Source organism: Kazachstania africana, chromosome 3, assembly GCF_000304475.1.
Source record: "Kazachstania africana CBS 2517 chromosome 3, complete genome".
NCBI lineage: Eukaryota > Fungi > Ascomycota > Saccharomycetes > Saccharomycetales > Saccharomycetaceae > Kazachstania > Kazachstania africana.
Window position 1 is genome coordinate 990794 of NC_018942.1, and position 26906 is coordinate 1017699.

General features: G+C 35.1%; 14 protein-coding genes across 14 annotated transcripts; 7 read left to right on the plus strand and 7 right to left on the minus strand.

Annotated features, from left to right (window-relative positions):
- Positions 1–11: 11 nt before the first annotated feature.
- AIM2 lies at positions 12–746 on the minus strand (the record flags this gene model as incomplete). The annotated part of the gene is made up of 1 exon (XM_003956576.1): positions 12–746. One exon carries the CDS (start codon positions 744–746, stop codon positions 12–14), a length of 735 nt encoding a protein of 244 aa, XP_003956625.1.
- An 840-nt stretch (positions 747–1586) lies between these two features.
- PRE10 (proteasome core particle subunit alpha 7) lies at positions 1587–2432 on the plus strand (the record flags this gene model as incomplete). Its single annotated transcript, XM_003956577.1, has 1 exon — positions 1587–2432. The coding sequence occupies one exon, from the start codon at positions 1587–1589 to the stop codon at positions 2430–2432; it is 846 nt and encodes a 281-aa protein (XP_003956626.1).
- Positions 2433–2860: 428 nt separating this feature from the next.
- PRT1 (translation initiation factor eIF3 core subunit b) lies at positions 2861–5050 on the plus strand (the record flags this gene model as incomplete). Its single annotated transcript, XM_003956578.1, has 1 exon — positions 2861–5050. One exon carries the CDS (start codon positions 2861–2863, stop codon positions 5048–5050), a length of 2190 nt encoding a protein of 729 aa, XP_003956627.1.
- Positions 5051–6295: 1245 nt separating this feature from the next.
- PDE2 (3',5'-cyclic-nucleotide phosphodiesterase PDE2) lies at positions 6296–7861 on the plus strand (the record flags this gene model as incomplete). Its single annotated transcript, XM_003956579.1, has 1 exon — positions 6296–7861. The coding sequence occupies one exon, from the start codon at positions 6296–6298 to the stop codon at positions 7859–7861; it is 1566 nt and encodes a 521-aa protein (XP_003956628.1).
- Positions 7862–7981: 120 nt separating this feature from the next.
- VTS1 (Vts1p) lies at positions 7982–9298 on the minus strand (the record flags this gene model as incomplete). Its single annotated transcript, XM_003956580.1, has 1 exon — positions 7982–9298. One exon carries the CDS (start codon positions 9296–9298, stop codon positions 7982–7984), a length of 1317 nt encoding a protein of 438 aa, XP_003956629.1.
- Positions 9299–9636: 338 nt separating this feature from the next.
- On the minus strand, positions 9637–10185 carry HAP5 (Hap5p; the record flags this gene model as incomplete). The annotated part of the gene is made up of 1 exon (XM_003956581.1): positions 9637–10185. One exon carries the CDS (start codon positions 10183–10185, stop codon positions 9637–9639), a length of 549 nt encoding a protein of 182 aa, XP_003956630.1.
- Positions 10186–10596: 411 nt separating this feature from the next.
- Positions 10597–11100, plus strand: SNX3 (Snx3p; the record flags this gene model as incomplete). Its single annotated transcript, XM_003956582.1, has 1 exon — positions 10597–11100. One exon carries the CDS (start codon positions 10597–10599, stop codon positions 11098–11100), a length of 504 nt encoding a protein of 167 aa, XP_003956631.1.
- A 332-nt stretch (positions 11101–11432) lies between these two features.
- KAFR0C05060 (endoplasmic reticulum-Golgi intermediate compartment family protein) lies at positions 11433–12677 on the plus strand (the record flags this gene model as incomplete). Its single annotated transcript, XM_003956583.1, has 1 exon — positions 11433–12677. The coding sequence occupies one exon, from the start codon at positions 11433–11435 to the stop codon at positions 12675–12677; it is 1245 nt and encodes a 414-aa protein (XP_003956632.1).
- A 60-nt stretch (positions 12678–12737) lies between these two features.
- On the minus strand, positions 12738–14465 carry CIR2 (electron-transferring-flavoprotein dehydrogenase; the record flags this gene model as incomplete). Its single annotated transcript, XM_003956584.1, has 1 exon — positions 12738–14465. The coding sequence occupies one exon, from the start codon at positions 14463–14465 to the stop codon at positions 12738–12740; it is 1728 nt and encodes a 575-aa protein (XP_003956633.1).
- A 226-nt stretch (positions 14466–14691) lies between these two features.
- Positions 14692–16164, minus strand: GDS1 (Gds1p; the record flags this gene model as incomplete). The annotated part of the gene is made up of 1 exon (XM_003956585.1): positions 14692–16164. One exon carries the CDS (start codon positions 16162–16164, stop codon positions 14692–14694), a length of 1473 nt encoding a protein of 490 aa, XP_003956634.1.
- A 1084-nt stretch (positions 16165–17248) lies between these two features.
- On the minus strand, positions 17249–18373 carry KAFR0C05090 (uncharacterized protein; the record flags this gene model as incomplete). The annotated part of the gene is made up of 1 exon (XM_003956586.1): positions 17249–18373. One exon carries the CDS (start codon positions 18371–18373, stop codon positions 17249–17251), a length of 1125 nt encoding a protein of 374 aa, XP_003956635.1.
- A 2180-nt stretch (positions 18374–20553) lies between these two features.
- On the plus strand, positions 20554–22671 carry MSC6 (Msc6p; the record flags this gene model as incomplete). Its single annotated transcript, XM_003956587.1, has 1 exon — positions 20554–22671. One exon carries the CDS (start codon positions 20554–20556, stop codon positions 22669–22671), a length of 2118 nt encoding a protein of 705 aa, XP_003956636.1.
- A 342-nt stretch (positions 22672–23013) lies between these two features.
- Positions 23014–25689, plus strand: SOG2 (Sog2p; the record flags this gene model as incomplete). Its single annotated transcript, XM_003956588.1, has 1 exon — positions 23014–25689. The coding sequence occupies one exon, from the start codon at positions 23014–23016 to the stop codon at positions 25687–25689; it is 2676 nt and encodes an 891-aa protein (XP_003956637.1).
- Positions 25690–25759: 70 nt separating this feature from the next.
- TFB6 (TFIIH complex subunit TFB6) lies at positions 25760–26701 on the minus strand (the record flags this gene model as incomplete). Its single annotated transcript, XM_003956589.1, has 1 exon — positions 25760–26701. One exon carries the CDS (start codon positions 26699–26701, stop codon positions 25760–25762), a length of 942 nt encoding a protein of 313 aa, XP_003956638.1.
- Positions 26702–26906: the final 205 nt, after the last annotated feature.

Consider the following 26906-nt stretch of genomic DNA (forward strand, 5'->3'; position numbering starts at 1 on the left):
AAAAATAAAATTTATTTAGAGAAATGATCGAACCAGTAAATTTGGTCAGAAAGGGCCTTTTCCTTTGCATACTTGACGACTGGGTCTGAGACATCACCTCTAGCAGCGAAGCCATGTTGAACACCACCGAAAAGATCTAACTGGTATCTAGCACCAATTTCTTTCAATTTAGCTTCGGTAGCGTGCCTATTTTCTTCTGGGAAAATAGAATCATTTTCAGCGGCAGCGATTAAAAGTGGCTTCTCAATGGCAGCAACTTCTTCCATGCTTACAAATGATGGATGTGCAATGGCAGCGACGTCGGCGAAACCACCGTCTGTATTAATTTGTTGGACTGCAAATTTAGCACCAAAACAGTAACCGATGACACCGATGAATTTTGGATTGTATTCCTTTTTTAAGGAAGACATAAATTCATCGACAACCTTTCTAGTCTTTTCAGGACTATGTCTTTCCCTCCATGCGTTAAAATCGGTAGAACCATCCAATTTGACGACAACATCACCGAATAAAATATCAGGAATGTAGACTTTATAACCAGGACGAGCCAACTGATCGGCGATCAAGAGTGCGTTGTTAATTTTATTACCATAGACGTCAGTCAAGATGACAATGACCCTGTCAGATGGAGAGGTAGTACCAGTAACGTAGGTATCTAAACCAAAAATCTCTTCATGCTTACCCTTAGCAGTGCCTTCATGATAGAAACCTTCGAAGCAGCATTTTCCTGGTGGGTTGGAAGCCATGTTGTTAATGTTAATAATATAGTTTACGGAGCGGGGCCCTTTGTATGGCTATACGGTTATTAATCAATATCTGATATACCTTTTTTTACAGTAACTGAATTCTACCCTTTATATATATAATAGAGATTTTCTCGAGCCCTCCATTAATAATAATTTCTTGGCGAAAATCCCGATTTGCCTGCTTAAAATAGAGGAGAAGTTCCGTGGAAGTTATAGTTTAACATACAGAGAGCAATTGCTGGAGTATAGCTAACTTGAGAAGGCGGCAAATAGACTTATTCAGCGATGTATTCGGCCGAGAAATCGGTCTACATGAGTTTTTTTTGGCCACCTTCAGAAGTAGTGGTACGTTCCTGCCATCGATTGACGCCTAGTCGTCAGAATCCCGTCAATTTGCAAAAATACCTCATGGTCTTCTTTCGCAATATTATCATTGGATGAGGTAAAAGATCGTGTTAGAGACTCAAATGCGTAGGTTGCAGTTGCTTGTATAGCGACCGATACTATCATTTTACAATTGGCGCACCACATTTTCTGCACATTGCGTCGCTTCAGCCGCAGGTGGTCTCTGGAAGTAGTTTAACCGTCCACTAAGTGAATGTTCTAACCAATTTCCACGAATCTTGCTGCCACCAGCCATCAGCTTCTGCTCAATTATCTGTCATTTTATCATGACCTTCTTAACATCACTTGAAACGTCCTAGTATCCATAGATATATTATATATTTATTTTCGAGATGAAAAAAAGCAGGAAGCATTAAGAAGAAAAAATAAGTTTAAACCGGTGGCAAACATATTGCAGAATTTAAGGAAAGAGGAAGAACATCAAGCAATTGAGCAATGACTTCTATCGGTACCGGTTACGATCTATCAAATAGTGTTTTCTCTCCAGATGGGAGGAATTTTCAAGTCGAATATGCAGTGAAAGCTGTTGAAAATGGGGCTACTTCCATTGGTATTAAATGTAATGACGGTGTGGTTTTTGCCGTCGAGAAACTTATAACTTCAAAATTAATGGTTCCAAATAAGAATATCAAAATCCAAACAATCGATCGTCACATCGGTTGTGTTTATTCTGGTCTGATTCCAGACGGTAGACATCTAGTTAACAGAGGTAGAGAGGAGTCTTCCAGTTTCAAGAAACTTTACGGAAAGCCAATCCCCATTCCTGCATTGGCTGATCGTTTGGGTCAATACGTCCAAGCACACACTTTATATAATAGTGTTAGACCTTTCGGTATAACTGCTATATTTGGTGGTGTTGATGAAGATGGCTCTCATTTATATATGTTGGAACCAAGTGGCTCTTATTGGGGTTATAAAGGTGCTGCCACCGGTAAAGGTAGACAGACGGCAAAAGCAGAATTGGAAAAATTAATTGACCGGAATCCAGACGGGTTTTCAGCCAGAGAAGCTCTCAAACATGCCGCAAAAGTTATCTATATGGCCCATGAAGATAATAAAGAGAAAGATTTTGAATTAGAGATAAGTTGGTGCTCAACCTCAGAAACGAATGGGTTACATAAATTTGTTCAAGATGATCTACTTAATGAAGCCATTGAATATGCTAAACATGAAACAAGTGCAGCTGGCGATAGCGACAGTGACAGTGACAGCGACAACGACAGCGATAATGATAACAGCAATGAAACTCATGACAAAGAGGGAGATATTAAGCTAGAATAAGTACCACGCAAAAAAGAAAGAATGGAAAAAGCGGAAATGTCTACAGTTCCCTGACATATATGTATATAGGTAGAGTCGAATACTTAGATATACATAAATCAAAAACAAATTAATTCATTTAATAGTAATTTTTACATGGATACAATGCAATATCTATTCCCAGAGCTATTACCCACACAGCCTCCACATATATAGCAAGCTTTCAGGATATCTTGCTCATCACCAACTGCTTTCGACTATTGAGTTTTATCATGATTCTACCATGCCTTTAGTTACCCGTGTTTTAAAGGTAGTACTGTTTGCTGCGAAGAAAATTTTTCAGTGAAGAGCGCAAGACGAAGAAAAAAATTGCGAACATCGATTTTTCAATCTACACTATCAAAAGACAAAGACTATACAAAGTAAAGCTTATAGAGATTCCACGAACAATGTCTGAAGCTGTTTTTAAAGATATCAAATTGGAAGATATTCCTGTCGATGACATCGATTTTTCTGATCTAGAAAATGAATACAAACTCGATGATGAATTCAATTTCGATCAATACATCGTCGTTAATGGTACACCAATTATCCCAGAAAGTAAAGTCCCAGTGTTACAAAGAGTCTTAACCAATTTATTCACAAAAGCTGGTAAAGTAGTTAACATGGAATTCCCAATCGATGAAGCTACCAAGAAATCAAAAGGTTTCATTTTCGTTGAGTGTGGTTCCATCGATGATGGTAAAAAAATTATCAAGGCCTTCCATGGCAAAAGATTAGATGCTAACCATCGTTTATTCATATACACGATGAAGGACGTTGAAAGGTATAACTCTGACTCCTTTGAAACTGAGTTCAAAGAACCTGAATTACCAGAATTCGTACCATCAAGTTCTTTGAAGTCATGGTTATTAGATGAAAACTTGAAGGATCAATACGTTTTACAAGATGACAAAACTACTACTGTCTTTTGGAATTCAAACTTTGAAGACACTAATGTTGTTGAATCAAGAGATAACTGGTCATCAAACTACGTTAGATTCTCACCAAAGGGTACTTACTTATTTTCATATCACCCACAAGGTGTTACCGCATGGGGTGGTCCACATTTTGATCGTTTAAAAAGATTTTACCATCCAAATGTCAGAACTTCCGCTGTTTCTCCAAATGAAAAATATTTAGTTACTTTTTCATCTGATCCAATTAAATTAGATGACAATGATGAAGAATGTCCCTTCACTATCAAGAACGAAGGTCACCAAATCTGTATTTGGGATATTGAATCTGGTTTACTGTGTGCCACTTTCCCATTCATCAAGAGTCCATATTTACACTGGCCATTAATCAGATGGTCTTACAACGACCGTTACTGTGCTCGTATGGTAGGTGATACTTTAGTCGTCCATGATGCCGAAAAGAAATTTGCTCCTCTTGAAAACAAATCTTTAAAGGTTGCTGGTATCAGAGACTTCTCATTTGCTCCAACAAGTGTCAAATTACAACCTTTCAGAGCCAATGATGAACCATCTGTCTTGTTGTCATACTGGACCCCAGAAACCAATAACATTTCTTGTAAAGCTACTATTGTTGAAGTTCCTCGTGGTAGAGTATTAAAAACTGTCAATTTGGTTCAAGTTTCCAATGTTTCTTTACACTGGCAAAATCAATCCGAATACTTATGTTTCAATGTTGAACGTCATACGAAATCCAAGAAAACATTGTTCAGCAATTTGGAAATTGTTAAATTAACTGAAAAGGATCTACCTGTTGAAAAGATGGAATTAAAAGAACCTGTCATGGCATTTGAATGGGAACCAAAGGGTAGCAAATTTATCACTATTTCCGTTGCTGATACTGATGATGATAACGTTTCTGTACCAAAGAACATTGTTAGTTTCTTCGCTTTAGAAAAGAAGGACTCCAAGGACAATGACGCAAGTATAAAATGGAAATTAGCTAAAGCTATCAGTAATAAGTTCTCCAACACAATCTCATGGTCTCCAGCTGGTAGATTTGTTGTTGTCGCCTCCGTGGTTAAACCAGATGTTCGCAGATCTGAATTAGATTTCTATGACACTGAATTCAACGGTGAGAAAAATATCAATGATGATAAGGATGTCATGGCCTCAATTAAGGATGTGGCCCATCCAGCTAACGCTTCAGTCACCGATATGACATGGGATCCAAGTGGTAGATTCTTAACATGTTGGTCTAGTTCATTGAAACACAAGGCTGACAACGGTTTCAGAATGTATAACATTGCTGGTCATGTCATCAAGGAAGATGGCATTAAGAACTTCAGGAACTTCATGTGGAGACCAAGACCAGAATCTACTTTGACTAATGCTGAAAGAAAGAAGGTTAGAAAGAACTTAAAGGAATGGTCAGCGCAATTCGAAGAACAAGATGCCATGGAAGAAAATTCTGCAGTTAGAGAGTTGATCTTGAAGCAACGTGAACAATTGAAGAGTTGGAACGCTTATAGAAAGAGTACTGATGACCGTTTACAAAGCAAGTTCAACCTTCAATTATCTCAATTAGATGGTAACAAGGTTGTCAATGAGAATGATTATGCTGTTATTGAAGAAATCAAAGAAGAAATAGTTGAAGAAACTCAAGAGAAGGTCGAAGAACAATAAACGAGCCTTTTTTTAAATTGTATATACACCTCATAAAATTATATATCTCTCGGGAAAGAAATTAAGAAATTTTCTATGTTTGATAACTACAAGAAAAAGTAAAAAATTACTGTAACAAGAGTTGAAGTTGTATAGAATAGCTTTCTCAAAGAAGATGTGCCATGACGTGCAGATTGTAAAAAAAGGAATAAAATAAACCGATTTCTTTTAAGTACGAGTATTTATCTAGCCCGTAGGAATATAAGTCCCGTTGCACTTCTTGATGCATAATTAGTAAGGAACACCGTGCATCTTTTTTCTCGAGGAAAAACGCCAAGCAAAGAAAAAAAAATAAGCTGAATAACGGAAAAAGAAAGAAGAAAAATACCGAAAAACGCTAAAGGAATGAAGTGCTGTTTTGTCGTTAAAGCTCTAAAGAATTTGATAAGGCTCAAGTATTACCTGAACGATGAGGACTATAATAGCGATGGTATGACACTTTCTTTGCGGGCCAATTTTTGTGGTGTTTTTTCTTTACCTCTTCTAATCTTTTTCGATCTGCACTTCTGAGGTGGCAATGATTCAAGCAGAGCTTTTTTAAAATTGTCTTCTTCTTTTCACCAATTGGGTGGTACCGGTCGTTTCTGCTATCGTTGCCCGTAAAGATTATATAAATAATTGCTTTTTTCTTCCAGGACTTACAGGAAGATTTTCAACTCTCTTGACACATTATTACAATCGGCAAAGACCATATCACCTAGTTTCCTCTGTCGCATAATCCAGGTACAAACCACCTCATTGCCTCACTCGCCAACAACGCTCAATCCACGTCACGTTCTTCATTAAGCCGCGTATTTTAGGAATAAAACTTCTATTTTTAGGATCAACAGGGCCTTTTCTTTCCTTCACTCTCTTTTCTTTTTTCTGTTCTAAATTTCTCGAGGAAACAAAAAAAAGAAACAAAAAATTACACTAAAAGGATTGACATATATCTTAGCAACATAGTATCATTTAAAGAAGCAGGTTTAGCAAGTTGTCTTATTTGATCACAGCTAGATTTCTGTCTGCACTTATACAAAGAATTATACACGGTCTATAACGACTATCACTCCTACCAATTACATCTCAACCTGCCAACAAGTTTGCTAAAGAAAGAGGAAAAGAAAGAACCCCATATATACATATAGTGTGCCCTTTTCTTTTTTTCCCTCAAGATATTTCCCTCATATTACATCTACAAAGTTAGCATCTTCGTTTTCTCGCCACATGTCAACTCTATTTTTGATCAACACCGTGGGTACTGATGAGGACGTCCTTAACCTAGTTGAGTCAAATGACCATTATAAGAATTTGTTTCATCGAATCGTGCATTTAGAAGATCTGGATTCATTGGTTTCGAGGCTTTATGAAGATAGGTTACTTTCATTACCCAATAAATGGAATTATGAAACAAGCATGTCACTCGTCATTTACAATCCAGATAAGATAACATCAATGATTCCCATACGGACGATGAATTCTATATTCAAGAAATTTTTTCCAACTTTAAATATATCCTCTCTTGATTCAAACGATCTAGAATCCATCGAATCAACCCTGGATTTGATCTATAATGATTCTAATATTTATCATGATAGGTTACAATTGGTCGATCATTGGATGTGTCATTCTTCTACTTCTTGTGACACAAATATGTACTCAATGTTGAATCAATTAACAGAAGCTATTAACGAGAACAACACCTCAACAAGTTATCAGATACCAAGAGTCATACGTAATATTTCATTCGAAACAATTATTAACGATTCAAAAAATGAAGATTTTTACTTCAATTTATTGAATACATGGAATTTTTCTGCATTAAGCCTTTCTACATCTGAGTTGGTCCAATGTGGGTACCATCTAATGAGTCATTTATCAGAAAACGCGGGTTCTTCGATCCCTGCTAATAAATTATATCTATTTCTTTTGACTGTGGAATTATCATACCATCAAACAAATAAATTTCATAATTTCAGACATGCCATTGATGTCATGCAAGCAACGTGGCAAATATGTCTCAAACTTATACCCGATGATAGCAAGACAATTTTATTACTGTGTTTAGCAGCAATCGGACATGATATTGGCCATCCTGGTACGAATAATTCTTTATTACAAAATAACAGTCAATTAAAAGATTTATTCAATGGCCAATCCATCTTGGAAAATTTCCATTTCAACATTTTCAATTCTATATTAGATTCGCAATGGCCTCAAATATTCAAATTAAAAAATAATACTAATAATAAGTTGATTCATGATGCTATTATTGCCACTGACATGGGGCTACATGAAACATACGTAAAATCATTAGACAATATTGAATCTGATTTGGATTTGGTTCAATTGATCTCCCTAATAATTAAAGCTGCTGATATTTCAAATGTGACAAGACCTCTAAATATCTCAGCCAAATGGGCATATTTAATATCGTTAGAGTTTAATGATTGTGCCTCTTTACAAGAACATTATAAGGATTCTAATGGGTCAACTTGTTCAACTCACGAAAACAAAAACTCTAAAAATACTATAAAATTATCTGAGCAAGCACTTAAATTAGAATCCGAAAGGGAAAATATCTTGGATAATGGATTCCATATTGATAAGTTATTGGAATTATATCCAATGATACCGAATGGACAAATTTTTTTTATTAACACATTTGCATCTGAATTTTTCACAAAATTATCGATCAAGTTTCCTGCATTGAAATTCTTAATTGATAATATAAATTCCAACAAGGAATTTTGGATATCAAAAAGAGACGAACTTAAGGATAGGAGTAGTTAATTGGCCCCGTGGAGGGAGTCATTGTTACGTAATCATCATGTATATAATATAATTCTATCATTTCTTATGTTGTTCTGAAAAAATAATCTTTTGATCATATATATAGGTTTATAATTTTAACTATACATAGGCGCTCCTGTCAATAAGACCAGATTCATTGTATTCTTTTACAATTTGGAAAGCCTTCAATAATTTTCTTCTTGCCCCCAATGCTGCAACACCTTTCAATTCTAAAATTTCATCATTTAAATAAATCAATTCAATCCACTTCAGATCTTTCAAATTATCAGAATATTTATGTAATCTCAATGATTTCAACCACATCGGTACGTTTGTTAATAGTTTAGGATCCGTTAAGTTCTTAGGATTCATCGATGGATTACTACTAGCACTGGCCGGGGTGGAACTCGAATTGTGATTGAATTGAGAGGAAGAATCCTGATAACTTGATTGATACGTTGTTTTATTGAGAGAATTGCTGTTATTAGCGTTGCCATTAGTATTCAACGTCTTTGCCATCCCTCTTTTGGACATTGTATGCTGATTTATATTTGCTGACCCCAGGTGCGGATCTGCAGATTTTGGTCTCTGTAACTGGAATTTTGAATAGTCAAAAAGTGATGAAGTCTTAGAAATTGGTTGTGGAGACCACGGTTGATGGATGGTTGACCTTAAAGTGCTGTTATCCTGTTCATCGTAAGCTGAAGAGCCCAAAAAATATGAATCCAAATTGGTCGTGTCATTATTAGATTGTAATACTGGGGGAGATATACTGATACCAACGCTGGGCTGTACGTTTATTTGTGGAGACGTGAATCCATTACTTGTTAGAGTATCAATTTTTAATTTGGTATAATGCAAAACGTCTTCATTCAATGAAGATAAAATATTGTCCATTACTGAATTTTGTTGTTGGGTAGTTAAATTTGATATCCATGAACAAAGTTGATATATATCGTGAGTGCCACCGAAAATATTAGGAGTAACATTTTGTGATTTGCTCGACGGGGATTGTATTGTGGGAGACATAATACCAGAACCTGCTGGTGCTAAGTTTGATACGTTTGTGTTGCTATGGTAGCTTGTACTTGCAGCATTTGTGTTGTAAGATGCAATAGGGATAGGTTGTTGAATATTGCTATTATTCATGGAGGTTCCTGAGGATAGGCCCTGCTGCTGATTGAAGAAAGTGTTATATGGGGCACTATTATTGTTTGTGTTATTAGGATTAGGAGAGTAAATAGATTGGATGCTATTTGAATTACTGTGGCTACTGTTATTTGAAATGCCCGCATTGAGAGGCTGGGGAGACAGTAATACAGCACCGGGATGGGCAGATCTCGAAATGGAAAAGGGTGACTTATGATCATTGTTATTCAGGTCACTGTATGGATCGTAGATACTATCGTAGACATTATTTGTATTGTTATTACTCATGCTTGGAGGGAGTAAAATTTTGGATGGCAAATTTATTAAAAAAAGTATCGATAAATAAATAAGGTCTAGAGAATATTATAAGCCTATATGTACATGTAATTCAGTATACTTTTGCCAGCGTATACTAGATGTAGCTTTGTGATAGCAGAAGTACGTGTCTTCACTAATACAAATCTTGAGAATAAAAACGAAAGTTCGAAAGAGTGCATGTTAGTACTTAGCTCATCTCAAAAATTTTCATACCGAGAGACCCACCGAGAGACAAAAAAAACAGCAGAAAAAGCTCGAGAAAGCTTTTGTTGGTGTAGTGAGCAGCATGTGATGAGATCGCGACCAAGTCAACTGTCATTTCTTGGGACGATATCTATCAAGAAATCGAACATATCGCTCTTTTTAAGCGCCTCAGCTATGTCATTTTTCTGTAGAGTTCTTCTTTTGTTTTTTTCAGAAACACACCAAGACCTCATTGTCAATTCAGTGATGAAAATTTCACAAGCCTTAGCAAAGATAATTGGGGCCTCAGCACTAATCATTTTCACGTCTTCATCTGTCTTCATGACCTTCCTAATTCTGGCGAAAGGTAAAGAATGAGATTTAAAATCGTCTCTAACGTCGGAGTTCGGCTCATTGATCATTTCAATTTCGTTGATCAGTTCTTGCCAGTACTGTATCATGATTTCTTTGTAGTGGCCCACCAGACCCTGTCCGACATTTTCGAACACATCGACATCTTCTTCACCGCCGTCTCCTTCTCCATCCAGTTCCACTTTCACTTGATTTACGGAGTCCTCTAATTTATCACTCATAAGAGAGTTATCATCTACCATCTCTTGTTCTTGCTGTATTTCATTTGAATCATCAATATCTTGCATAATTCCAGACGACATCACAGAAAATATACAATGAAAGAGGGGTATATATATATATATTGTATATCACTTTTGTTAGAAATCTCCCATATGAATATACAAATCTGTATTTAACTTTCGGGAATTTCTGTATTTTTAACGTACCGAGATTCCGGGCACTCAATATTCCATACCCTAATCGCATGCCGTCCATATATAAGGTAAAAAGCCTTTCCAAAAAACAAGCCCTATAGATTGACTGTTGTGATCTATGAGAATCCGGGCCTGTCCGATTGTCACCCTATCTCGGTCAGCTTCTTTCCACTCAATCTTTTGGGCTTGGCACTCTTTTCATTTCAAGATTCGTATTTGGGATAAGTAAGCAACATCAGATCTCCTTTACTAATTCCAAGGGGAGATTAGAGGGAACGGTATAATTCGTGATAATCAATGAAGGAGTTCAGATCATTTGGAAGTGCTGAACAGTCATTACTGTCAAAGTCACATAAACAACAATCGTATAACGAAATATATGCAGAGCCGGAGAATTTTCTAGAGATTGAAGTGACTAATCCTATAACTCATCATACCAACAACGGAGAGTATACTAATGAAACCTTTACGGACTATGAGATCATCTGCAAGACGAATTTACCGAACTTCAAATTGAAATATTCGAAAGTTAGAAGACGATATTCAGATTTCGAATTCTTCAAAAAATGTCTGTTAAAGGAAATGAATCTTTTAGGTAACAGTTCCTACAATAGCTCAAGAATCAATATTCCACATCTGCCGGGCAAGATTTTCCTAAGTAATCGATTTAATAATGAAGTCATTGAAGAAAGAAGACAAGGTTTGAATAAATGGCTCAATTCTGTCGCTACGCATCCACTTCTGCAGTCTAGTTCACATATCTTGGTCAGATTCATACAGAACGAAAAATTTATTGGTTGAGTCCGCATTTTATCAGGAACTACGTGCACTTTCGTATACACATATATATATATAAATGGAACTCGTATCTATCAATCCCATCATGACAAGATCTGGTATTTTAATATAAACGAATTTTGGTGATAGATTCCATCGCTATAGAAATATAATGACGCTCTTTAGGTTTTACCACGTTTAAGTAATATTACTGCCTAACAGTTTGCTGTCACTTTTTTCAATACTACTGAAAAACCAACAGATCATTGAAAAAAAAAATCTGAAAAATAATCGTGATTTACAGAAAATTTGAAGGTCATCATCATTCGCATTGGTAACACGTATATTGATCCCTAATGAAGTCCTCTACGTTGCTATCTATTGATGCTTTTTCAAGAGCTCAGGATGATATCAGAATAAGAACAAAATCAGGTGCGATTATTACTATTTCATGCATCGCTGTCACTGTAATACTTTTGATCAATCAATGGCTACAATTTCAATACTCCATTTCCACTATAACAAATTTAGTAGTCGATAGAGAGAGGAATTTAAAATTAAACTTAGATTTCGACATCACTTTCACTAATTTACCATGTAACCTAATCAATATAGATATTTTAGATGATGCCAGTTTTCTACAATCAATAATAGATCCTGATTCGAGCAGTTTCACAAAAATTAGAATCGATAGGTCTAGTGGCAAGCCAATCTCATCTAGTGAATTCAATTTAAATGAAAAAACTTACGAATATCCACCGGATGACGAAAACTACTGTGGTCCTTGTTACGGTGCTAAAGATCAATCAATAAATGACAAAGAAGGTATCAAAAAAGAAGACAGAGTCTGTTGCCAAACTTGTAGTGATGTTAAAAACAGTTATTTGGATGCAGGATGGGCTTTCTTTGACGGTAAAAATATTGAACAATGTGAAAGAGAAGGATATATTGAAAAAATCAACAGTCAGTTAAATGAAGGCTGTCAAATTAAGGGCTCTAATGTTTTGATTAATAGGGTAAATGGTAACTTGCATTTTGCACCCGGCGAGGCCTATCATAACCCAAATGGTCATTATCATGATACCTCTTTTTACGATTTAAAACCACAATTGAATTTTAATCATATTATAAACCATTTTTCATTCGGTAATGGTGCTGTTGATAGAGATGCTACACACGACACAACTTTGATGAACAGTCCATTAGATGGTACGCAGGTACTTCCAGAATATGATTCTCATGCCTATGCTTTCACTTACTTCAATAAAATTGTTTCAACAAGGTATGAATATTTGGAAAGAGATCCACTTGAAACAGTCCAATTTACATCGATGTTCCACGATAGACAAATAAATGGAGGAAATGATATCCATGATGAAAAAATTAAGCATGCTAGAGGTGGTATCCCGGGACTATTCATATATTTTGATATCTCCCCAATGAAAATTATAAATAAAGAACAGCATACAGTTAATTGGTCCACTTTCGTATTGAATTGTATCACAAGTATCGGTGGTATCCTTGCAGTAGGAACTGTCATAGATAAAATCTTCTACAAAACACAGAGAACTTTTTTCACCAGTGAGAATAAAAAGGAATAAATAAGTACATTAATGAATAAATATGTAAATAAATAAATTGACAAATGCTTTGATTGTATCTTAAGTCATTGTATATTTGGGCCCGTCACCACCTTCTGGAACGATCCAGTTGATATCTTGTTTGGGTGCCTTAATATCACACGTCTTACAATGAATACAGTTTTGTGAATTAATCTTAAATTTGACGCCAAGCTTGGAAGAATCATCCGCCACATACTCATATACTCCAGCAGGACAAAAGTTTCCCTCCAAGTTACCCCATTTGCGATAGTGTTCATTAGTATATTTTATCAAGTCTTGATTAGATCCGACTCTTAAATGACATGACTCATTATCATCGTGATATGTTCCAGTTCTTGATACCGATGTCATTATATCAAATGATATCTTATTATCAGGTTTAGGATATTTAATTGGCTTAAACTTATCCGTCGTCATAGTTTTTAGAGCATCACTTTTACCAAATTGAAAAGTCCAAGGAGTTCTACCTTTCAGCAGCATTGAATCAATTCCAGAATAGAGTAAACCGCCATATAAGCCCAACTTAGTGTTGAAAGAAGGTCTGATATTACGAACACTTTCTAACTCTTTATAGATCCATGATTGTTTCAAGTCACTTTCGTATGATTCTATGTTGAGTAAATGATGGTCGCTAAGATCTTCCTGTGAGTCTTCTTCGAAAGGTTGTACCTTTGAAAGTTCTTTGAAACAATTCTCCGCGGCAATTATACCACTTTTCATAGCTGTGTGGGTTCCCTTAATTCTGGGAACGTTTAAGAAACCTGCTGAGTCACCAACTAAAAGACCACCAGGAAAGGTTAACCTGGGGATTGCCTGATACCCGCCCTCGCTAATCGCACGAGCAGCATATGAAAGACATTCTCCATTAGTTAAAACTTCAGCATAGTATGGATGATGTTTCAACTTTTGAAACTCCATATATGGTGAAATGTATGGATTTTCATAGTCAAGGCCAATAACAAGTCCGACAGCAACTAGATTATCGCCAAAATGATATTGAAATCCACCACCATAAATGTTTCTTGAAAGAGGGTATCCTAATGTATGCGACACCTTACCTCTGTGGAATTTTTCAGGCTGGACCTTCCAAATTTCTTTGATACCAAGTCCATACGTTTGATACGATTTATTATTAGCATTAAGGCTGAACTTTTTGATTAACTGCTTCGTCAGAGAACCACGACAGCCTTCTGCAAAAATAGTCTGTCTTGAATGAAATTCCATTCCTTTTTCAAAATTATCTTTTGGTTTACCTTCCTTGGATATACCAAGATCTCTTGTAGCCACGCCTATAACGCCGTTTTGTTGCTTGTTGTAGACAATATCAGAAACGCTTACAGAAGGATAAATTTCAACACCAATCTCTTCTGCTTTCTGGCCCAACCATCTAACGAGATTATTTAGGGAGCCTACAAAGTTTTTCCCCTTGTTTTGCATTTGATTGATAACAGGCAGTGGTATTTGTCTTTTGGATGTTAAAAGTTTGAGTTCATCTTGAGTGACCTTATCCAACAACTCAGTTACATCAACCTCTGGAAACAACTCTTTCAAAGCCTTTGGATCAAGAACCAAGCCTGACACTGTATGAGAGCCAACTTCACTTCCTTTCTCTAATAAAACAACCCGATATTTCATTTCTTTATCAAGCTGCTTGAATCTGATGGCAGTCGCTAATCCTGCTGGCCCACCTCCTACGATACATAAATCGACTAGATCTTTTGCTCGTGGCTCATTCAATACAGATGATAAGAACCTCTTCAAAATCATACTTGCTGAAGTTGTAAAGTGCTAATGCTGAGCTTCCATGATCCTTATTATTTTCTCAATGAGTCCTTTGGCTGTCGGACTTTTAAATATGCGATGCGGTATGAAGCCTACAAAATTTGACATGATTCAACGAGAGATAGCTTGATTGGAACATAAGAAAAATTAAAACTTTTCATCACATAACTATATAAAGAGAATAAAAAACAAGCAAACAAAACAGTGTAAACTAATCGAATATATTATCTAATTCATCTAAAGATATTGATTCAGGAGATTCAATATCAGTAGTTAAAAATCCATTTCTAACAATGTTAGACCAATCTTCATTGGTTATTTCATTCTTGGAAGTGGGTGACCTAGAAACCGGAGTCTGGGTTAAGATGAGATTATGAATCGAAGAGGCGATGCTACCACTCATACCATTATTGTTAGAAGACTTGTTGAAAGAGTTATTTCTTGGTAATAATTTGGAAAGTCTTGGTGCAGCAGCTACAGCTGTTACATAAGTTGATGGTGTCTGTGCAACCTCTTGATTTGAAGAAGTGACAATGCTTGATTGGGATATACTTGTGCTACTACTGCTATTGTTGTTATTCATATTTGATAACGTTAAAGATGAGTCTGAGGATTTGACTTTTTTACTTAGTGGAGTTGATGATTTCGATCTTGCACTTTTTTCAGAATTGACGAAAGATCTCTTCTTGGACATATTTGTTATCGGTGCGGAAGGTGGTTTCATTAAGTCATCATTATTGGGTTTCATGCTGCTATTTGCTTGCGAGGATGCAGTGTTTAATGTTACAGATACAGGGGATGAAGAATAAGGAATATTGAATTCTGGACTCAGAGAAAAAGCTAAATTTGATGGTATAACTTGATTCTTGCCATTTAAATTTTGATTGTTCTTATTTATTGGAGTCTTTGTTAAAGTGTCAAAAAAGGTTGATAGATCGTTTGATGCATTGTTGTTTGCAGTTTGAAACTGTTGTTTCAATTCATTTGCAACTTTTTGAGCTTGGGCTTTATAATCTGGCGCAAGTATACCTCTATAAATATAAAGCATTCTTCTTGGGGAAGAATTCGACCATTCTCTTGAGATTGCATAAATTAAAGTCTTTTCACCTTTTTCAATTTTTTTGACGTAGGCGTTCAATTTAGCAGATACTAAATTTGACAACTTCGTTGATAAATTTGACATTTCAGGATGATTTACAAGAAGATGATCACAAAGTTGTTTCACGGTCATACCTTGTTGATGTGGATCTTGTTCCCATAAGATGATAAAGACATTATATAATACATCATCATCCAAAACTAATTTTTTGTCATTTGGCATCGGTCTCTCACCGGTGACTGGGATTAATTTTGATATTTCCAGTAAAGGATTCTCCTTTTTGGGAGTGCTGTTACTGTTACCAATATTATTTCTACTTGGTTTTGCAGATATGTTACTATTTGTTCTTGACATGCTATTATCAGAAACGTCATTACCGTTAGCATCGAAAAGGAGATCTGAGTTTGGGTTTACAGATGGATTAATGTCAGGTAAGTTAACGGTTTCTGAACCAGGGAACGACATATTATTGTTGCCATTACTGACATTCAAAGTATTGAATGCAAATATAGGAGAGCTATTATTATGAAGCATATCGTTCTCCATTGTTGGGATTTGTAGAGGTCTCGAATTAGTTAATGCCATACTAATGGTATAGGGACAAAGAAGAAAGAAGAAGATGCAACTTTAATGAAGTGAAAAGAGAACAACCCCCCGCAAATAAATTAGATGAAATACTGGTAGATATGAATCACTTTACTGAATTAATAATACACTAAACAGGGTATGGGAGACTGATAGTGGAGCCTAAGGTAATAAACGTTTGAGCTTGGCAAAAAAAGGTACTATATCTCAAAAAATGATATTTATATATATATTCGGACTAGCTCAAAAAGGAAAATTATGTTAAGTCATACAAAAAACAAGCATAGAGAGAAAAATCCAGATGGGCATCGCAAGAGTAAGTGTACAACTTCTGATGAAAATGATTTTTTTTTTTTTCAAATTTGAAAAAAATACCGTTTGCGTGTTGCGCCCACTTGCAAATTGTGGGAAAAAAGCGCTTGGCAATAGAAAAACTGCGTCGGTCTCTCTTGAGAAGATTCGTCAGAAAAGCTTCTGAGTAAGGAAAAAAAAAAAAAATAAAAAACGAAAAGTTGAGAAAAAAAAATTAAATTTTACAAGAGTGAGATGCCCGCCCAGACATTTAACACTGCTTCGAAGGAAGTGGATAACGATACGAATATAGTGTAGTAATAAGACTTTGCATCAGATAAAACTAGAGTTCTTGAAAAGAAAATTGCATATTCTCGAATATTGGATTCCGGCAATTAGTATCAGTTGGGGCTGGGAAGTTTTTTTCTGCTTGCAACATAATTTTATCTATCTGCCGTACAGGAAAAAAACACTGTTATGCATCGAATACGTCTTAAATCTCTCTGCTTACGCTTACGCTGAAATACATCCGTCCACCGCGCGTCCATTTCAAGTAAAAAACAGTCAAACGGCAAAAAGAAAAAGAAAATCTAGAATAAGGGGCGCGTTCCATTTCCTAATTCGGATTTGTTGACATTTCGATGCAGCCGCGCAGGGCGCATCACCAACCTAATTGAAATTAGCCGCCCAAACAAGAGCCGTCACCGAGCACGGGTCGAGCTCGTTAAAAAAATTGCATTTTTCCTTACTGTAGTTTATAAACAATATTTTAAATAGGTATAGATGGATATATCTAGTTGCAAATGCGTTTACATGAATCATGTTCACTTTCGTCTTCATCATCTACTTCATCTAAGTATCTTTTCTTGATGTAGATAGGAGTGGTTGGTGTCAAAGGCATAGAAATATTGGTGATAATCGCAGACGTCTTTGAGCCAACTGTATGTCTAAGCCTAATTTTTTCTTGCTGTTGTTGATGTCTAGTATCGATGATGGGTCCAAAATAATCATCCAAAATTAGGCTATCATTCATGTTAGTGACTCTTTCTTTAAAATCTAAAATTTTTGAAATTTTGAAATTGTCATATTTTAATTTAAAGCATGATGGGATGTTAAAATTTGTATTAAATAAATCCTTTAAGAAAGTAACTTCAAAATCGGTCAACCTAGTAAGATTGTTTGTTTCTAATGCGATGGAAATGTCAACGATCAAATTGGAAAGGTTGGAAAATTGTGTTTTAAATCTTAAATTTAAATTAAAATACGTTAATTCACATAACATTAATGACAAGATCCTAATATTATTAATATTTACTTGATTGTGATTATTTTCAATTCGTTGGAAAAGATTTAAATCTATGAATGTATCAGGCGTAGGATTCATCATTGATAATGACCAATCGAATGACTTTAATATATGTAATTCCATGTCTTTAAATTGTTGTTTTGAATAGGTATTACAACAAAGATTTCGTAACATATTTAAAGTTGGTGTGTTTCTCTTTAGGTCGAAATTTTTAGAAGCGATCCATAATGAGGTTAATGCTAATAATTGATAATTATAGTTTTTAATTATAAATTTTGAAGTATAATTATCAATTAAATTGAAAGTAGCGAAAAGAGTCTTTGTTGACAAAGATAATCTCGAATGGCAGCAGACGATGAACTCAAAAATGAGGCATCTCATATTTGAATCGATTGAAGGTTGTGAATTGAAACACGATAAATTTGGTATATTTGAGTTGAATTCATTTTTGAATAAATGATTTATAATCTTGTCTTTATATTCATTAATTGTAGATTGATGGCATAATAATTCTCTCTTCACCAAATTTGTATCATTTGATTTCATTGAAGAAATTCTATGTCTAGTTTTGGATAATTCTATCAAATTGACAGCAGTTGGTTCATTAATCATGATAAAAAAAGATGCTAAGATGTTATGCTAATGAGATATGTGTATGTTCTTTGTATTTCTTTTTTATTTTATAACAAAGATGCAATAGATATATTGGTATGGTATACGATGCAAAATGATGATTTTTCTTTAAATAATAATAATAATACTTTTTTCGTTTTTTAGTATAATGCAATAATAGAGAATAGGAATAGTAAATGGGAAAAATAAAAAAGAGTAGTACCGTCAATGAGAGTTGGTGTCAGAAATTTATTGCAGAAGATCAGATTTCCATCAAAATGAAAAAAAATAAGATCTATAGTATGACAAAAAGATGAGACTGACAGTTAGGAGAGACGGAATGTACTTCGACTTATATGGAAGGCAACAGATATAGGCTTCTTAATAAGAGTGGAAGAATGCTAGTGGGAAAAAAAATCAGAAAGAGAGAGGCAGAGGCAGAAATGGAAGAGATGGTAAGGAAAGATTGAATTGAATTGAACGATGATCCCTTCTTCAATTAAATTATTATAAATGAATGAAAATGAATAAATGAAACAAGAAATTATATATGTTGAGGATGAAAACTGTTACAGAATCGTTATATATATAAATTTTCAGAACACATACGGTATTACGCTAAGAAAATAAGAGTGAGAGAATTTACTATGTACAGAAATTAAAAAAAAAAAAGTAAGGCTTTCAATATTGAGAGCGACAAGAATAATTAGCGGCGAACAGAGAAAAAGCAAAGATAATCAAATCAGCTAATAAAGTTGGGAATCCAATTAAGAGAGGGACAAAAAAAAATCAAGACCTACTAAGTTTGATGAAAGAGGCAATAAAATGAAGCCTACAGCCAGAACGTCGAAATGTGGTTTGAAAAAATGATTCGACAGTGAAATCAGAGAAACGCATTGGATATGCACATGAATTGCAATATGAGAACGAAGGTAGTAGTAGTATAAAGTATATGCATGATGTCCTCGCAATAAAGTAGTGTGCATTTCTACTCATTGTGGTTTATACCTAACTAAAAAAATTGGTCACTTCCATCCGATATTGTCGAACCGTTTAGTACTTTTTTACTCAATTCAGTAATATTACCTACTGTGGAAGGATTTTTCTGTGTCCCAATTATTCCGTCAACTTTTTCAGGGCACCAAAAAAAATGAGAGACAGAAAATCCTGAGAGGGCAAGAAATCAGTGATGGGTTTGGCAAATATGAAAAAGGCAGCCAATGCAATTTGCAAAAATCTTTAAGAGAGAGAATAAGAGTAATTGATTATTCAAGCTCTGTGTATATACCAAGGTTTTGTGTACGAACTATCCTTTGCGGACCAGAGTGGACCAAGCCGCATGTACGTTAATATAAAATATTTTTACAACACTTGGCTTGTTTAAAGATTGTTAGTTAATACAGCGATGGATGCAACCAGAGGAAACCAAGCATAAATTTTCCACCGCCAATTTTCTTTTTATAGCGGGGTACATCGTTTTTCTCTGCTCAACACATCGCCAAGGTTTCTAACGATCAAATGAATAACCTGACAGCAACCACGAAAAAGAAAAGCAAGATTTGAATAACCTTACTAGTCTTGTTACACTGGGGCAGTTTAATATAAGAAAGCAACCATGCAATAGAGGCATTTTTTTTAGCTTTGGTAAAGGACTGTAACTTATTGCATCGATATTGGATGTGTCATGTACCTGCTAAATATATTGTATCGTGTCCACTTCTTCCCTTCAATATGTATTGTGCCTCGCATATCATCAGGGGTCGTCCTACCGTTCCACTCAACTTATTTGCTATCCTTTCTAATTATCGCGAGGACTTTCCTGCGTCTCTTATAATTGCTGTCTTAATAAAGATAGACAAGATTTGCAGCAATTCTCCATAGACATTACTTAATGTGGTATAATTGAAGCTGCATCCTCATCTTAACATGATCACATGCCAGAAAGAATCTTTCAGCGGTGACGGACAGCGAGCGGATCCATCATGAATCTCTCGAGGAAAACGTTGTCACCCCGCCAAACGGTTAATTCTTCGAAATCTTGTTTCAGGGTAAGGGTAAAAGTTTAGTGAAAGGGTATCTGCCCAGAGTCAAGTAAATAAGATATTCGAACAAGATAAGCCATCTAGGACCCATTACAATTGTGTACCGGTTGATTCCTAGAGAATTTTATTTGCTTAATCATGCTTTCTAAAGCAGCTTCTAATAAGTCAACCAAGTTATTATTCATTCTCAATAGATTTCAATCTACTACTACAACTAAATTTTCATTCAATAATTCGAATCAAAGAACACATCCTTTAACGTTATTAAATAGGAAACTAACCGGCGAATTAAACACCACTAACGATCTGGAAGCTGTATACAATGATTTTAACACCGAACTTTCCAAATTGAATAATATAAATTTGAGTAAATCATTCAGTTTAAATCAATTTAACTCTAAGATATTAAAATTATCAATTGTCTCGACTGATTCAAAACTAGATCCTTACGTCTTACTGGATAAATTATGTGAATATCAATTAGCAAGATCTCAACATTTTGAAATCTTAATGAATTATTATCTAGATCAAAAAAGACCACAGGATGTTCTCAACTTATGGATAAAATATCTTTCCATGATAACGGAAAATCCAAACACTTTAATGATAAATACAAGTGGTTCCATGAAAAATTTTAACTCAAAGATATATAATCCTCATGAAAATATCATTGCAATAACTATGGTTGCCTATTTATTGTTACCAAATAATAACCCTGATCTAAATACTTTAAACCAAATTTTACAACTAGATTCAAATCAACAAATAATGGCTAACTTAACTGAGTTGCCGGTAATAAAAGTCGAAGAACTTATTTCCTCACGGTTAGAGGATGATGAGAAAGATACCGCTAGAGATAATTTCAATAACTTAGTGAGTCAATATATGAATTCTCATCCCAATTGGTTACCAGATAAAATTCAGAATACCTACAGTTTGAGAAAATTAAGATCTCTGCATAACTTGGCCAAATCTAATGATATTAAGGACACTGGAACGGTACTGAAACTAATGGAAAGAGCGCTAGATTTAGCGAGTCCAAGGTATTCGATTGACATTTACTCTCAGTTTAAAGATTCTGTGGTCGATTTGTCAACCTTGAATGATTTTTTATTGGTTGCAGTGGCAAATTTAGGTTCAAATTCTAAGAGATACAAACTGACAAGAATTCAGGCACTCTGGAATGACTTAATTAAGAAAAATATTACCGAAAACTCTTACACAATGTTATTTAAGGCGTTATTACATTCTAAAAATTTTAATGAATTGGAATCGGTCTGGAATAATGAATTACCTGAAAATTTTAAGGCAAATCAGTTAATCCTAGAATCATATCTAAATTCTATCTTAAATTTTCAAAAGGTCTCTTTCAATGACATCAAGGATAAATTGCCTAATGAAATTCAAACTTTAGATCTAGTGAACAATGTCCTAAAAAGAGTTCTCTACGATCCAACTATCAGAAACAGGAAAGTCTTCGACGATTTTTATACAAAATATTTCGAAAACAAACGCTTCACTCCAAATATTATGACTGTAGCAACTAAATTATTTGCAGATTTCAAATATACAAAGGATAGAGATTCATTCAAGTTCATGGCAAACATTCCCCAAAATTTCTCAGAAGATTTTTCTAAATTTTTGATGGTCCTAGAAAATTTTATCAAGATTTCACCAACGACGGATCCAATCCATCAATTATTTAATGAAGTTAAGTTACCTTTGAATTCTAAAAAGTATAAAATTTTCATTGATGCAGAATTCTTCAAAAACGATGGTTCGACAGAGCTTGCAGAAGTTTTGTTTGAAGAATATCTCGATCTATTACACGAAACAAAACACTCTAACTTATCAACTACCATGATGAATCAGTTTATAAGAGAAGTTCTGGATTCAATGGTGGTTGGATATTGTCATGTTTTAAAGTTGAAAAGGCCCATGTCACAATTTCCAAAACTGGAAAAATATTATAAGTTGTATAAGGAAATAAGCTGTGATATTCCTGTCCCTGTACTGAAAACACTATTGGCCACTTTCAGGGTTGCAGCATCAAAGCAAGGTTCATTCTTGGCCGATGCTGAAGTCAAGTTTATAGAGCGTGTTCTACTGGACATCAGTAAAGATAAAAGAAGATTCAGACCGAATCAAAAGGACCTGGACACTTTACGGGAAAAAGGTATCAAAATTCCTGAGAAGCTTGAACAGAAGCCCTTGCATGTGGATCAGCCACCGAATCCAACGGAGCAAACTGGCTGAAACATGACCCATTCTCTTGTATATATTATACATTCCATTTATCGCACCATTTAATATGGAACCCTATGTAAATATTCGTATACAGTGACTATACGATTTTTTTTTTTTACTATTTTCCCGATTTAACTAAGGCGAACGCCATTTCTATCAAATGTTTCTAATAATGCAACGACATTGATAGCCTCCTCATCTAGGTTTGTAAAAGCTAAACATTCTTCTTCAGTCACTAGTTGAGCCTTCACTTCAGCTATATTGAGTTTTCTTTGTCGGGAATAAGCACTGTTTTATACAACAACCTATCTCTGGTCTAGCAGAAGAAGAATTTGATATCAAAAGAAGAAAATGACGTCTTCTAATGTTGATCCCTCGACAGCTCCATCCTTTAATGACAGAAATGCCATTGCAAATAGAACACATGAAAGAAAACATAGTACTGAGAGTGCTATCTTGGAAGAAGTGATCAAAAATGAACTTTCAAGACAGGATTCAAATGATAAGACCACCGTTAAAATAGTTGGTTTAGATCTCAAAATTTTAACCGAAGAGTCAATATTACTGTTTGAAGAGGCTACTAGGCTTTCGCTCAGGAAGAATAAACTTAGTGGTTTGCCCACTAATTTCAGCATGTTGCAAAATCTTAGATATCTGGACCTAAACTCGAATCGTTTCTGCGAAATTCCCCCAATTTTATTCGAATGTTTACAATTAGAAATACTGGACTTATCTTCAAACAATATACGAGAAATTCCTAAGGACATTCCGTCACTTTGGAGCAAGAATTTGAAAATCTTGTCATTAAAGAATAACAGGGTTTCATCTATCTATGATCTGAGGAATATATTGAAATTAGACAATTTAAACGTTTTAGAGATAGAAGGAAATTATATTCCGAAGGAAGAGTTGGAGCTGATTGAAACATATTCACCTAATTTAACAGGATTGGCAAGTGATGAATATTGGACTATTGCCCTGAGAAGATATTTTGAAGACCATCCAGAAGGTTCAAACACAAATAAAATATCAAAAGCATCGAAGAGAATGGGATTTATTAATACGGCAAATGATGACTCCAGATCTAGCAGTAACAGCACAAGTGCTTCGGAAGGCGAGCCTGTAAGTTCTGTCACGCCCCTGAAAACTGAAGGTAGTCATAACCACAATGCATCTAATGATTTGTATAACCATTCCAAGTACAACGATTATTTCAAAAGGCTATCTATCCTACCAGAAGAGGTGGTCCCTGATGAAAAACATAGAATTTCCCATACAGAGCTAGTGGTTGCGTGCAGAAAATTATTATTTAGTTTCACTGAATGTCAAGAAGCTATAAGAAAAATTGCATCTTTCTGTAAGGACAAATCAGTCGCTGTAAATATTGTCTCATTACTTTATTCTGTTAGATCTCATATCGATAATCTGGTGGAAATTCTTCAGCAAGCTGAAAATGAAGAGAATTTCCATGATCAGCCATTAATTAAATTATGCATTACGATAATCGGATCTTTTAAACAAATTATTTCTTTTCTCAGAAAAAACTTCAAAACCTTTTTCGAAGAAGACGATTTATGTTTCCTTAGAATGTTTTACATGACCTTATTATGTTCTTACAATGAAATTTATAACGCATGGAGTTATATAAGCTCAGAACTTCCTCCAAAAAGCAATAATAGTGGTAAGATAATACGGACACAAACAAGAAAAAGAAGCGAATCATTTGTTGTTGGTAACGAACACTCACATGAAGTAAATAATGTTATTTCTGAGGTCCCCCATACAAATAGTAGCTCAATTATGCATAAAATAAGAACAAAGAGTGTTACTCTTCAAAACAGTCACCTGCTACAGACGGCATCTAGTGTCAGTTCCAACAATGAAAAGAGTGCAAATATGCGAAGCTTGGGTTCTTCAGTGTTGCCCGGCACTATTACCTCATCAACTGCGAATAAAGCTTCAAATTTAGCTGGAGCAGATGATGTGAATGGAGATATAAGCAATATATCTAATCACTCGTCGTCATCATCAGTGATCATATCACAAATGATACTTCCTACGGAACGCCAAGGGGAAACTGGTAAGCAAAAATCTGAAGTTATTATAGAACGAACGAACGCGTCACCCAGTTCCGTCTCGGCCAATTCATCGAATAATTCATCAAGATCCATTTCTGTAAATGCTACAAATGCAAATAACAACCCGGTTTCAAGCCTCAATAATAATACTGGGGCGTCGCCATCTGCATCTTCTCCAGCTTCTTCTTCAAAGGTGTCTACAAATGTGACTACAGTAAATACATCTGCTAATGCGAGTGTGCCAATCGCTGCAAGTGTAAATAGCTCTAGCTCGGTGGTGACTTCAGAACAGGACAGCAAATCGACAATTTCGAGTGAAGCACAACAAAACATTGATTTACAGTTGCACCAAATGTTGAGTAATGTTGTCAAAATGGTGAGCGTTGTCTATAACCAGTTAACGAGTGCAATATCAAAGACTGCATTGGCAAGTACCATTGGGAAGCAGGTTTTAACTGACTCGTTGGCGTCGAAAATTCGTGATTTGACAGACACATGTTGTCAAGCAATGGATTTGTCGAAAATTCTGGATGAAAGATTACAGTTGCTATTAAATAATGATCCTTTAATAGTAGAAAAATACCTAAGTACAGTGGAGAAATTAAAAACCTGGGAAAAGATAAATGCATTTCTAAAATCGATCATCTCTATTTTGGGCAATACTAAAGTGATAATGGCAGATTTACCGAATTTAAACGAAATACGACCAAATTTAGCCTCATTGGCTAAAATAACTAAGGACGTGACTGTTATTTTAGATTCGAGTTCATACAAAAGTGTTTCTGTTACAGCATCACAAATTCAGAAACAGCAACACTTACAGCAAATGCAGTTGCAACAGCAGCAACAGGTGCATACACATCAACAGCAAATTAACAGTCACACACATGTACCTCTATTAACACCGCAACCTCTATCTGGTAATATCAACCCATTTGAGCAATTATAGATTTTTTTTGATGTTCTTAGGGTATAAATTACAGTTAGTTAGTTATATAAATGACTATATATTGATAATATTAACAAGGGCACAGGTCTAAACTTTCTTCATAGATTTTACTTAGTTCAAAATGGTACCCATGAATGTTGCAATGTTCAAAAAACAAAGGAAGTTTCATTCTAGATCGTTCAGCGATACCAATAAATCTAATCACATCAGTTTGATTTAATTTTATGTTGTTTGCATTAAGTCCCACAATTAGTAGCTTAAAGATCCTGTCTAGTATGAAAAATAATTTGAATAGTTTCGAGATTGTTTCCCTGTCACTGGGAGCAATTTCAAATTTTTCCACGTAATCCATCAAGTCATCAGCAATTCTCATGATGTAATATGTTTGGCCAAAATCAGAAGATTTTACAGTTTGCTGGTCCTTCTGCAGTACTTCTTGTTCCCAGGAGCTAATTTTACTGTTTAGTTCTTCCTTTGAAAATTGAAGTAAGTGTTCGGTACTAACTAGACCGTCAATTGAGTACCAAATAAAGTCTAGTAATGCTTTAACATCTTTAAGTAACTCAGAAAGTGTTACATACCCTAGCTTGTCATTCAACCCTCTAGATTGCACAAATTTCCTTTGTATCGCCAATAATTGTTGATCCACATATGAAATAAATTTTGACTGTTGAGACATCGATAATTGTCTTAATCTTGTACTTCTATCCAAATCAGGAAGTGTGTGAGCTAATGACGATAGATTTGTATTTGATGAAAATGGAGACCTTATATTTACTTGTGGAGCAAAATCTTCAAAATTATCGAATTGGATTTCATTAGTTGTGTCATCCAAAGAACGTTTGCTTGCGATATTAATGCCACTAGGGATAGGTGTAGCTGGAATACTGTCTTCTAAACCTGGATTCAAATCCAAGTCTGCGATATCCTGTTGATCTAGCTCCTTTAGGTCATTTAAATTCAAATGTTCGTCAGGTTGAGCATGTAGGGGAGTCTCTGGCTCTGATTGCATTATAATTTCTTCGTAATTGTGTTATTATTTTTTGAGTTCCTAGTTGATTATCACTAAGTTTAGTACACTAAATCTATCAGTGATAGATAAACTTGATGATTTACGGCGTTACTATAATTTACCTTCATATGGCATCTGTGTTATATTTTAATCCGTGGGGGAAAAGCTCTCGCATTGAATACTATCCAGCTATATTGATCGTCGC